General features: G+C 39.6%; 1 protein-coding gene across 1 annotated transcript in view; it reads left to right on the forward strand.

The window, feature by feature from the left end:
- Nucleotides 1-1,526: 1,526 nt before the first annotated feature.
- The window catches only part of CAPN2 (calpain 2), an 88,263-nt gene continuing 76,358 nt past the window's right edge, over nucleotides 1,527-13,431 (forward strand). The window contains exons 1-2 of the mRNA XM_074222775.1: nucleotides 1,527-1,934; nucleotides 9,609-9,678. Of these exons, the coding sequence (XP_074078876.1) occupies nucleotides 1,698-1,934; nucleotides 9,609-9,678 (307 nt within the window). The 5' untranslated portion in view covers nucleotides 1,527-1,697. The remainder of the gene's footprint in view (nucleotides 1,935-9,608; nucleotides 9,679-13,431) is intronic.

Raw genomic sequence — 13,431 nt, forward strand, 5'->3', positions numbered from 1 at the left:
TTTCTTAAGTCCAGAAATTAACAATATGATTTGTACATTTCCCCCATTTCTTTTTTAAAAATATTTTTATTTATTTGTTTTTCCAACAACATGCAACAATAGTTTTCACCAATCATTTTTTTGGCAAGGTTTTTCCCCATTTCTGAAGTCTAATTGTAGTCGGTGACTTGTTTCTTGAATTTGGTTCTGCCTTGTGATGAATCACAACTCAGACTCAGGAAGGAAATAGAGATTTATTAAAAGAAGTTACAACACATTAAGAGAGCCATAGAAAAGTTAAGAAGAATTTAAAGAGAAGACCATATGAACTGCTGATTGAACTGGTTGGGCAGGACTCCAACAGGAAGCTGGAAGGTAAAAAGAGACAGAGTCCTTTCCTCAATCTCCTTAAATTCTCCCCCAGAATCCAGGGGAGGGATGGTGACCTGGGAGTGACCCAAGTCCCACACTGGAGATTTTGCCTTTTGGAGAGGGGTCTCTTTTGGGTGGTCTTGAGTGTTTCCAGCACCTGTTCTGGAAGACCATCCAATCTAAATCAGGTTGAAGGTCAGGCCCTCAGGTGTGACCTAAATTAGTTGATAAAGGAAGAAGAAAGATTCCCTTAACAATGCAAAGTTTGTCTCCAATTGATCTCATCACCCCCTATGCCCACGTTTCTCCGAAACATAAATGCTCAAACTGACAATTTTAATCTGATTGGGGCAGCTAGGTGGCGCAGTGGATAAAGCACTGGCCCTAGAGTCAGGAATACCTGGGTTCAAATCCAGCCTCAGACACTTAATAATTACCTAGCTGTATGGCCTCCGGCAAGTCACTTAACTTCATTGCCTTGCAAAAACCTAAAAAAAAAAATTTTTTTTTAATCTGGTTGGAGCTGGCTCCAGCATACCGTTGCATGCTCTGGATTCATTTCTCAGAATAAAGTTTTTCGATGCCTAAAATAAAATAGGTAAGATTACAAAGGAAAACCATTATGTTGACAGAAATATATTTTCTTATTACATATATATGTTATCTATATATTGTCTATGTAACATAGTCATACGCTAGATACATTTTATGAATTTCTATTTTTGTGTGCCCGTGTCTGCACACCCTCAAGCTCATGGATCCCAAGTGAAGAACGCATTGTTATCTTAATAACAATTATAACAGAAATTTACAAATCATTTCAAGTTGTGCAAAACACAACAAATATTGTCTCCTTGATCCGTGCAAGATTCCCCAGAAGTGAGCATCATTATATCCCCATTTTCCAGAAGGAGGAACTGATACAAAGTAACTTGCCCCGGGAGGCGGAGCCAGCGGGGCCGGCTCTCGGGTCCTGGGGCGATCCGGAGCCGCAGCCCGGGGCCGCCGGCGGGGAGGGGTCTCCTTGGGGTGGGAGGGGGAGCGGAGGCGCCTGCGCACAGCGCCCGCAGAGGGCAGCATCCTCCCTGGGAAGGGGCGGTGGGGCCCGGCTCCGCCCCGCCCCAAGGCCCGGCCCGGAGTCCGGCCCGCTGCGGCTCCCAGTGCGGACAAAGCCCCGCCCGGCCTCGGAGCGGGGAGCCCGGGCCGCCAGCCCTGCCCCGGTGACTCATCCCCACGGCTCGCGAGCTCGCGGCAGCCGCCCCAGGCCTCCCCGCCGCATCCTCCCCGCTCCTCCCCGCTCCTCCCGGGCGCTTCCCAGGCCGCGGCAACAGCCCAGGACCAGGGCCATGACAGGCATGGCAGCTAAAATAGCAAAGGATCGCGAGGTGGCGGCCGGCCTGGGCTCTCACGAGCTAGCGGTCAAATACCTCAACCAAGACTACGACGCGCTGCTCAGCGAATGCCTGGAGGAAGGCAAACTCTTCCAGGACCCCTCCTTCCCGGCCATTGGGTCTTCCCTGGGGTACAAGGAACTGGGGCCCTACTCGAGCAAAACGCAAGGCGTCGTCTGGAAGAGACCCACGGTGAGTGGTGCCCCGGGGTGGGGTGGGGTGGGAGGGCTGTCTCAGCAGCCAGAGGGTGGGGGGGATTGGGGGGGACTCCGTCCCTCCCTTCCCCCCAGAGTAGTCCGAATTAGAGAGTGAAGAAAGACCAAGAGGTCTCCATTTGGTTTTCCCCCTATTTTCAGTCCAGCACTCTGCATAGAGTAAATATTTATTAAGTAGTTATTAACTGAAACGAATGGAATTGAATCATCCGTACTGGGGCTAGTCCCAGCCCTAACTGTGCGCTCACACAATCCACTAAAACACTGTTAGCTGCTTTGGGGAATGAGAAAGGCAGAAAGGGTGGTTTGACTTGGTGTAGGCTTTAATATGGCCAGGCGGAAGGAGATGGGGATCCCTCAGGAAAGCATCAGCTGCTCCCTTGTAAAGAGCTGCCAACCAGAATTCAGCTTTTCCGAACATCTGGCCTCTACTGAAGGAACTGGAGTTAGTTACTCTGTACAAAGGACTTGGAGGAGGATCCCTTGGGGGAGCCTGGATTCCAGGAGAAATGGGACACATGGAATCTCCCACACACACACACAATAGAGAGTAAGATTTTCCAGGGCAGGCCTGGCTATCACAACTCAGCATCTGCAGTCAACATTAATCAGCAGAAAGTTGACAAAAACAGGGAGTAGCTAGCTCCTCAGAGACTTGCGATGCCCTGTTGTGGGTTAAAGTTTGAAGATAAAGGAAGAATGAACTGAAGGGAAAAGAAGTTAAAAAAAGCAAATGTTTGAGGAGTGATGTAGCCTGGTGCATTGTAGAAAGAACTTGGTGTGAGGACTGGGGAGATGCTGAATCTGTAGTCCTATCTCTACCCTTAACTAATTGGCTACACCAGTTAATCTCTCTGAGTCTCTGTTTCCTCGTCTGTAAAATTCATTTGTTTCTTTTTTGTTTCTTCAATGTGGCAGTACTTTAATTGGAGGTAAAATTTGAGAAGAGATATTCCAGTGAACATGTTTTTGGTCATTCTCACTTCCCCAGACTCCCATGTTTGAGGTTTCCCTCTACTATTGCCTCATTTGCTAAGGCACACCCATCAACTTCAAGAAGATGGACAAGTTGGTTCTTGGGCATTTTCTGCCTTCCTAGTGAAAATGTCTATGCATATTAAACAGTTGCTTCTGGGAAGGGACCAACCTACTGGTCCAACTTTTGAATTGTTCATTAGCATTCTATTTTCCAGACCTGACTGAGGGATTTGGAGAAATTCTTCTCTGAGATCTTTCGAATGAGTGAAAAAAATGATTGCCACCCTACATTCTTTCACCTAAAACATAGCCATGGTAACCTTACTCCAGGTCCTCTTATGGATGAAACAAAGATTAGCTCTTTATTCTGATTACCATAGACAAACTCACCCGAAGCTAATTCAGTCGTTGCAATTAGGCTTCTCTGAGCTACATTATAGACTTTGTCATCCTTCAGAAAGGAAGCCAAAGACATGAAAAAATTTTCAGAAAATACATGGAATAATCTTTAACAAGAGGAGTCATGGAGCAATTGGGCTGTACCTAATGGTGAGATAGAGAGATAGAGTGGGTAGGGAGAGGGGATGATTTCTCTATCTACTTTAGGAAGATTCCAGCTTTTAACTATTCAACCATTTGGCTTCCCCCCCTTGAACTGAAGACAGCCACCCATTCCCATGGGGTTCATCATGTTCTTTCTGCCTCTCTGGGGGGCTGCTCCCCACCCAAGCTCTAGATCTTCATTTAGTTGCCTAATGTATCACAGTCCTGGAGATCATTGAAGGATCAGTCACAAAGTAGTTGCCACTGACTGTACCAATGACTATAGATTGTGTCACATAGTAAACTCAACCCTAATACATCCCTAATCAATATTTTCCTCTTCCATTACTCTTTGCTGCACCCTTTGAAGACCTTTCTCCATAGTGGTCTAATAGTGAGTAGAATCAGTGATCTGCTTCTGTTACTTTTTTACCTCTATGACCTAGTGTGAGTCATATTATTAATCTGTTTAAAAAAAAAAAGATTAGGTGGCACACTGGATAGAGCACTGGACCTGGAGTCAGGAAGATTACAAACCCTGATTGCCTCCATTTCCTCATTTGTAAAATAAACTGGAGAAATAAATAGCAAATCACTACAATATCTTTGCCAAGAAAGCTCCAAATGCATTCAACAAAGCATCAACCACACCTGAACAAAGAAAGAAAAAAAGAAGAAAAGAAAGGAAGGAAGAAAAGAAGGAAGGAAAAAAGAAAAATGAAAGGGTTGAGTGAGATGATCTCCAAGTCCTCTTCCCTAGCTAACTCTAGAATTCTAGATCTTTTTTCAGATTACTTCCACTTTTCTGAGTTTCACTGAATCCTAACTATCTCATCATCCTGAAATCTGGCACACCAGACCAGGAAGAGGGGTGACCCTTGCTGTCATCCCCACTGTGACTTTCAGATCCTCTGTTTGCCAGCCTCACCCAGCAGTCACTCTTTTGTCCTTTCAAGTTCACTCCATTGTCTCCAAAGTCTTTGTTGCTATCTCTGTGGACCTCTAAGTCATTCTCCCTCTTGCCTAGTAATTTGTGACCTGACTCACAGTAAGCCTCTCCACCTCAACCCCTGCCTTTTTGGAACATCCTGACTTTGCACAGTTCCTCAGACTCCTGCATGGGAAACTTCTCTATGGGAGATTCATGGTAAGAAACTTGCATAGAAATGGACATACCCCTTGCCATGCCTCCCAGGACAAGCTCCAGCTCAAATAAAGTAGTGCTAAAATTTCTGTGAATAAGAATTTTTCTTACTTACATGTTTCTAGTTATAAAGTAGCCAGTCATATATTGTGATGTGTTAAAAAAAAAAAAAAAAAAACAAGAGACAGAGTTTCTGGGCAATCAGTTATCAATATATTAATTAGACTAGCTAATAAGCAATAAATTGATGGTGATTAGTTTCTCCCAGTAACCAAAGACCCCCAGTGATATCACTTTAAATACTTTTGTAAGAGGGGATGCTCCAGCAAGTGAAAATAAATCCTGATTGGTGAACATTTAATGAGGAGGTGGACTAGAAGTCTTCAGCTCCTCTTGCTGAGGCCAGGGCTTGATCATGAGAATTAGCTGCCTCCCTACAAACTGGACAGAGGAATCCATTTCCATTCAGACCATTCTAGTTAGTTTTCCCTTTATGAGATGGGTCACTCTAAATTCTAAATTTTGGTCAAGAACTGGCCCAGTCTGGATTCTGTTTACAGTACCCTTTTCATTCTGGTTGGATGGGGTCTGAACCCAACTCAAGGAGCATGTTTGCCCAGGATTAGGAACATCTCATTAATCAGCCATGTTCTTCAGAGGCTTACTGACCTACCCTGTCTGAGCCCTAAGTAAGGAAATAAGCCTGTATACTAATTAATAAGGGGTTATTAATATAATAGAAAAATAAAAATTTCTTTCAACATTATCCTCCTGACTCCAGAGCTGGTACTCTATCCACTGTATCACTTAGTTACCCCTTCTATAAACATTATCATCACATGTATCCTTCAATACTTGAATGTAAAGAGGTTTTCAACTAAGTCTTTAGCTGGATATATGATCTCATCAATGTGGACCGACCTCTGGCCTTGGAGTCAGGAATCCTACTTTAGACATTATGAGCTGAATAATTCCAAACAACTCATTTACCCTCTCTGTCCTTCCATTTATTTCCTCAACTGTAAAATGAGAAGATTGGACTGACTCTCTCAGGTCCCTTCTAGCCCTAATTTGTGTTCTTATTAACCTTGTTCATGCCTTTTCATCCTGCGATAGCTGTCCATTTCTTCATGACTCCCCCATAGAGAAGTTCAACATTCTAGAGTCTAGAAAGACCTCCAGGTCTTTCAGTATCTCATGAGGGCAGCACTTGGGGTATCTCTTTGCTTTCTTTTGTTCTTTCTTACCTCTTTCTCTGATCATAGATAAAGTGACTATCCTTAATTGTGTCTTTAGTGGCTTCTTGTGTGTAAATCATGATTAGTAATATTCTAATCCTATTCCTGCCTACCATGCATCTCTCTATAGCCCATAGTTTAGATTCTTTGGAGATCATGATGTTCCATGATTTAGAGTCATATAGCATCATTGAAATAGTATTGGTGTTAAGAAAAATGGACTTCAAGAGGCAACTTGAGATCATTTTGAATGCACAAAACAGTTTCCCAAAGACAATCTAGCTGTTTATTTTTCCTCCAGTTTAATTCTAAGCCATGACAATTAGAGCTCACAGTAACTAGAATGCCAGGCTTGGGCTCAGAAAGCCTCATCTTCTTGAGTTCATATTGAGCTTTAAACACTAGCTGTGTAAACCAGGGCAAGTCACTTAATCCTATTTGCCTCAGTTACTCATCTGTAAGATGAGTTGGATAAGGAAATGGCAAAACACTTCATTGTCTTTGCCAAGAAAATCCCAAATGGAACCATGAAGAGTGGGACATGAATGAAATGACTGAACAATTCTAGATCAAGCTCACCAGCAATCTTTGGGGGCTATCCTTACTACTGCTATCTATGTACTAATGGCCTAATTCAATGGATTGTCCATCTAGGTGCATGTCATAGTATGGATAATGATGTTTTCCCCTAAATTTGACTTTTATTGTATGTGTTGTTAGAATGATCTATTTTGAATAGTCATGGAGATCATTAAAGGACCCCTGTGGTATTCATTCTGTGACTTGATGCAATCTAGATGCTATCATCTGCAACCAGTGATATCTGAAAGACCTTACAGTGTATAAAGTAGTCATGCTACATTTGGACCCTGAAGGATTTCCTTCATGATAATGGTAAACACCTCTGGCTCAATACATCTCCCTCTTTTGTGTTTTGGTACTGGTAATCAGATGAACATAAGAAAAAATTCTTTCTTGAAACTTTGGATACAGCATGAAGAGTGCTGGTTTTGGAGTCACAGGAAATGGGTTCAAATCCTACTTCTGCTTATTACTCAAGTGAACTTGCATAACTTAGGCCAGATGTTTCCTCATCTGTAAATTGAGAGGATTAAGCTAAATGACTTCTGAGGTACCTTCCAGCTATGATTTTATTATCTTAACATCTTGTTCTTTGCCTTTCTTCTCTATCTCCATGTGTTTAATATAATTCCTGTTACATAGTAGGTGCTTAATAAATACTTAAATGATTGCTAAAATGCTTTGTTATCAGAGAATTTTTAGTGTTCTACCAAATGAAAAGCATTTTTAAAAAACAATATCTTCTATTCTCAGCACCCTTCAGACAATTTTATGAATGAAGAGATAGTCTGCTATAAATTCTTTCATTCAAAGAATTGGAAATTGAGAGGATGCCCATCAATTGGGAATGACTGACCAAATTATGGTATATGACTATGGTGGAATACTATAAGAAATCATGAGAAATGGGACTTCAGAATAGCCTGCAAAGACTTTCATTAACTAATGCTGAATGAAGTGAAGAACCAGAATAACATTATACCCACTAACAGCAACATAGGGTGATAATCAACTATGGTGGACTTGCTCATTTCAGCAGTACAGTAATCAAAGGCAATTCTAAAAAGACTTGTGATGGTAAAAACCATCCGTATGCAGAGAAGGAACTGTGAAGTTTAAATACAGACCAAAGCTTACTAATCTTCAATTTTTAAAAGTTGTCTTAAGTATTGTCATTTTTTTCTCTCTAATGTTCTTTTTCTTCTGTTTGGATTTGATTTTTCTTTTCGCAACATGACTGATAATAGGTCTATGTTTGGCATGGTTATCCATGTAGAGCCTATACTAAATTGATTTCTATCGGGAGGGGCGAGAGAAGAGAGGGAGGAAGAAGAATGTAAAATGCAAAACCTTGCAAAAAAAATGATTGTTGAAAACAACCATTGCATGTAGTTGGAAAAAATAAATAAACTAAATATTTAAATTTTTAAAAATAAAATAAAACAAAAAGATGTGAGTGCCTGGTAGGCAGGGAAGGTAGTCTTTGTGAAAGTTCAGTAGGTTGGTCTGGTTAGAACACAGGGTGAAGAATAAGGATATGAAACAAGTGTAGTGAGGTAAAACTGAATCACATTGAGAAGGGATTGCAGATTATCTCATGAGATGATCTACATTTTAAGAATGACAAATGAATTTAATCATGTTCATCATGATAGCTTGAATTGCACCTCAGTTAACTATTATGATGAAAGTTTCCATTGTTCTTCCTACATTAGTATTTTGTAGCTTTGTGGGGAGGCAGGGGGGGAATCATGATTCTCATTCTCTCATGCCACTTTACCATTATTTTGTAGCAACTTGAAATTAATACAAATATAAAGGCAACAAGTTAAAAAGACTTGTTTTAACTTCCTTGTTTGGTCTTTCCTTGATTCATTATCATTTTCATAAAGATTTGTTTCTCTTAAAAGAATGTGGATTCTTTGAAGGCAGGAACCATTTCATTTTTTGTTTGTTTCACTGATAGCTAGCACAGTGCTTGTTGTTCAGTCATTTCAGTTGTGTCCAATTCTTTGTTACCCCATTTGGGGTTTCTTTGGCAAAGATACTGGTATAGTTTGCCGTTTCCTTCTCCAGCTCATTTTACGGTTGAGGAAGCTGAGGCATACAGAATGAGGTGACTTGTCCATCTATAAGTGTCAGAGACCAGATTTGAACTCAGTAAGATTAGTCTTCCTGATTCCAGCCCCAGTGCCCTAATGCCTTTGTCATCTATCTGCCATTGGTAACAGCCACTTAAATGTTTGTTGATCAGTTTATTAATGAGAAAGGAGATATATATATATATATATATATATATATATATATATAGTTCAAAAGTTGCTGATATCTTCTCCATCACCTTCTATCTGTGATTTTTTTCCCCTTGCACTGGTTTGATGTCTTACTCTCTGAGAGATCTTGAAATATGTTTCCTTAAAGCTTTCAAAATTGTATTGCTGCAACACAAACTTCTGTTTATATTTAGTCTGGTCCAAATTCATTTTCTTAAGTGCCATTTTTTCATCTTAGCACACTGATTACTGAGCTGTTGAGTCCAAAAGTGATAGTTCCCTTGTCAACAGTCATGAGAATGCATTATAAAAATGCTGACAATCGTATTCTATTATCTATTTATTCTTTTCTCAGTATAATATTGAAATGACATTAGTGACTTCCTCAACTCCAATGCTACCTCCTCCATAAAGCCTTTCCTAGTCCCTTCAATGAATTATATTTTTTCCCTATGTCCTTATAGAACAGTTTTTCTGCATTGCCTCAAACACATATTAGCTGTATCATCTTGAATTTCTCAGCCTCAGTTTTCTCATCTATAAAATGGGAATAATAATAGCACATGAACTGTGAGGATCAAATGAGATAGCATATGTGAAGTAATCTAAATTATATAAATGCTAGCCATTTGTGCCTGGATCATATCCTCCAGAAAAGGAATAAAGCTCCAGGAGGGCAAAAACCAAGACTCACCTAAATATAATGTCATATTCTTGACCAATTGTTGTTTGACTAAACTATACAAGATAATGCCTAAAAGTTCTGTAGGCCTCTTAACCCAAGGGAAGATTTCCTCTAAAGAGGGAAAATCAAATTAGACAATTAGGATGATAATTGGACCTTGGTGGGGAGAATACTGGCACTAACTGTACTTTATGGGTCTCATTCTCAGGAGATCTGCTCTGATCCTCAGTTTATTGTTGAAGGAGCCACTCGCACAGACATCTGTCAAGGAGCCCTAGGTAAGTGACTGAGAGGAAGACCTTCACATAGTCCTAATAGTGGTGGGTTCTCTTTTCTTGTTGTTCTTACAACCTTTACATCTAGCATTTTGATTTCCAAGAGCTTTTCTATCCTAATACTTTTTGTATCCTAACAATTTTATTGCTCAAAAAGAGCTGTGATTTGATCAGTCATTCCAATGAAGCAGATATTCATCCCTTACTAATATCTTAGTATACAGTCTTCATGAGCTTCTGTGTTCCCAATAGTTCATCCTCTGGTGACCAACTCTCTGGAGATAGCCCTCATCAAGTTTTGCTAGCCTGGTTCTCACATAGTCCAGTAGCAGGTCCATATTCTTAAATTTTTCCAGCTTGATTGGCCTTGCCAGACTTTGCCTTCTATTAGCATGGAGAAGAAAACTAAAGCATTTATTAGGTACCATGTTATTCAGTCTTATTCCACTCTTTGTGACTCTGTGGTCCATAGCACATCAATACCGTCCATGGGATTTTCTTGTTAAAGATTCTGTTTCCTTCTCTAACTCATTTTAGAGATGAGGAAACTGAGACAAACAGGATTTAAGTACCCAGGGTCACAAAAATAGTCAGTGTCTCAGACCAGATTTGAACTTAGTTCTTCCTGACTCCAGGTCCAATGCTCTATCCACTGAGATACCCAGCTGCCTCTAGTGCTGGGCACTGTTAAGTCTTGGGAATACAGGTATAATCAAGCAAGATAGACCTTGCCTTCAGGAAGCTTACATTCTAATTGGCAAAGATAATAGTTAAAGAGGAGAGAAGGGTACATATGCTGGGCATGGCATGGAGTTGGTCAAAATCCAAACAAGATTGGTCAAAGCTGACCTATCAGAGCCTAGGTTGGTGCCAGAGATTGAGTTTAAGGTTCCAGTAGGGGGAGGTGGGGATATGGCATGATATAGGGAAATAGCATGATATGGAGTTGACCAGGAACTGGAAAAGATCTCTGAGTATCAAATTTGCTTGATATATAGTAAATGTTTAATAAATGCTTTTGACTTAATTTGACTTGAATGTGTGAAGCCAATATAATCTGCACTTTACTGTAAGAAATTATTTCTAGGGGCCATAAAACCACCAAAATTAGGGAGCAGAACAATGGAACACAGCAGTGGAAGAATCTGAGATGCTGTTGTTATAGGGTATCCTATACTCAAAAAGAGCTCAGCCCATTCTTAACATCACCACTGCCATCCCTTCACTCTCTGGATTATCAATCCCCTCTACCCCCCACCCCAGGAGAAAATGATTCACTGTAGTAGAAGAGGAAACTGTGTGATGAAAGGAAGTTAGTGCACCAGTAGATTGTGGCCTTTACTCGACAAGATCACCATGGTATCATAACAGCGGGGAAACCTTTATTGATCTAAGGGCAGATGTTATATTTGAGAAAAACAAATTCCATATAATAGTTGACTCAAAAAGCACATCTAAACCCAGCTCTTGTTTGATTTGTTTCTGAATATAATTCATGTTTTAATTTTAATCTATAAAGGACCTGAAGACTAAGCTGTTGCCAGAGCTTTTTCTGATAAAAGCTCTTCTCTGTTTGGAGCTATGAGCCCACTAGGACTCAGCTGTGACTTCGGGTGGCCAATGTTCAGACCACACATGGAGTCTATTTTTGGCAACAGGGGACTACAATGGTGTGGATGAATGAAGTAAATTAATAACAAGAGATTCATTTTTAGCTATTAATTTTAAATTAATCTTTTTTATATCACCCAGATTTACCCCCATGTTCCTCCTCTACCCCTTTCTAGAGAGTCAACCCTTTTAACAAAGGCATTTTTTTTAAATTTATGGCAATGGGGTTAAGTGACTTGCCCAGAGACTAGATTTGAACTCAGGTCCTCCTGACTTCAAGGCCAGTGCTCTATTTGCTGCACCACCTAGCTGCCCCAATGAAGGCATTTTTAAAGAAAAAGAGGAAAAGAAAAAAAATTGTCAAAACCCATTAAAAAAAAAGATCTGATATTATTTGTAATGTTCCTTCCCAGCCTTGGACTCCAGCCTCTGCAAAGCAGCAGGGGAAAGTTTCTTCTCATATCCTTTTTTGGGGGATCAATCTTGTATTTTATAATTTCATAGCATTCAGTTTTAATTCTTTTGTAGTTTTTTTATTTTTATGTTAATCATTTTGTATATTGTTTTCCTGGTCTGTATACTTTGATCATTTCACAGAAGTTTCTCCACCCTTCTCTGTATTCTTCACACTCATCATTTCTTACAGCATAATAATATTCTGTTACTTACATTCATGGACTTCTTTAGACATTCACATGTCGATGGGCACCTATTTTGCTTCTAGTTCTTTGTTATTGTAAAAGTACTGCCATAAATATTTTGTTACATATGAAATACTTCTTTTTGCCAATGCTCTCTTTGGGACATAGGCTTTGCAATGAAATCTTGGGTCAAAGGCATGTACATTTTAGTAATTTCCTTTGTATAATTCCAAATTGCTTTTCAGAATAATTATAACTATAAATATGTACATATAGATACATATGTGTGTGTGTATATACATATATATATATATATATATATATATATCACAGATCCACCAGCAATGTATTAATGTGCCTGCCTCCAATATTGACTATTTTGTCTTTCATCAGTGCTCATTTGCTAAGTGTATGATGGAATCTAGGGATTATTTTGATTCACATTTATCTTATTAGTGAATTGGAGCATTCTTTTTTTTAGTTATTAATAAATTTTTGACTTTTTGCAAGGCAATGGGGTTAAGTGGCTTGCCCAGGGCCACACAGCTAGGTAATTATTAAATGTCTGAGGCTAGATTTGACATCAGGTCGTCCTGACTCCAGGGCTGGTGCACTATCCACTGTACCACCTAGCCCCCTAGTTATTAATAATTTGTAAATGAAAGAACTATTTGTCCATTTCCTTTGACTACTCTGCTGGGGAATTATCCATTAGTTTTAACCTCTTCAACCAAATACTTTATCAGAACTTTTATTCTGCTCAGATTATAGGTTTTTGTTAAATTTTGGGTCCCACATCTTAGGAAGGCATTGATGAAGTGAGAAAAAACCAAATGAGAGTCATGAAAAGTCTTTAGTCCATGCCATATGAAGATCAATTAAAGAAATTGGGAATGTTTAGCCTTGAGAAAAGAAGATTAAGGGGAAGATAGGATACTTATCTTCAAGTATTTGAAGGACTATCTCACAAAAGAGAAATTAGACTTGTTATGTTTGACTGTAAAGAACAAAACTAACAGCAATGAATGGAGTTGCAAGAGGCAAATTTAGGCTTGAAACTTGAAGAGCTGCCTCACAAGTTTTTGTTGTTGGATCATTTCTGATTTTTTGAGATCCTTTTCTGGGAATTTTGTTTACAAATATATTGGAGTGATTTGCCATTTCCTTCTGCCATTCATTTTTCAGATGAAAAAACTGAGGTAAATAGGGTTCTGACACCAGATTTTAACTCAAGTTGACTCCAAGCCAGAAACTCTAACCATTGTATCACCTAGCTGCACTTCCTTACAATTAGAACTGTCTGAAATTAGAATGAGCTACCTTAGTGGTCTCTGTCATTATTCAGCCTAGGTATCTTCACACAAAGTCTAAGTAACCATCATAGCAACAACAGGAAATGATCACTATTACCCAATACATTAAAAAGAATTTTTTTTGAGATACAGTATATAATGAATTGCAAATTCATGTTGATTTTTACCACCATATGATAGAATGACTGCTC

This window comes from Macrotis lagotis, chromosome 2, assembly GCF_037893015.1.
Source record: "Macrotis lagotis isolate mMagLag1 chromosome 2, bilby.v1.9.chrom.fasta, whole genome shotgun sequence".
NCBI lineage: Eukaryota > Metazoa > Chordata > Mammalia > Peramelemorphia > Peramelidae > Macrotis > Macrotis lagotis.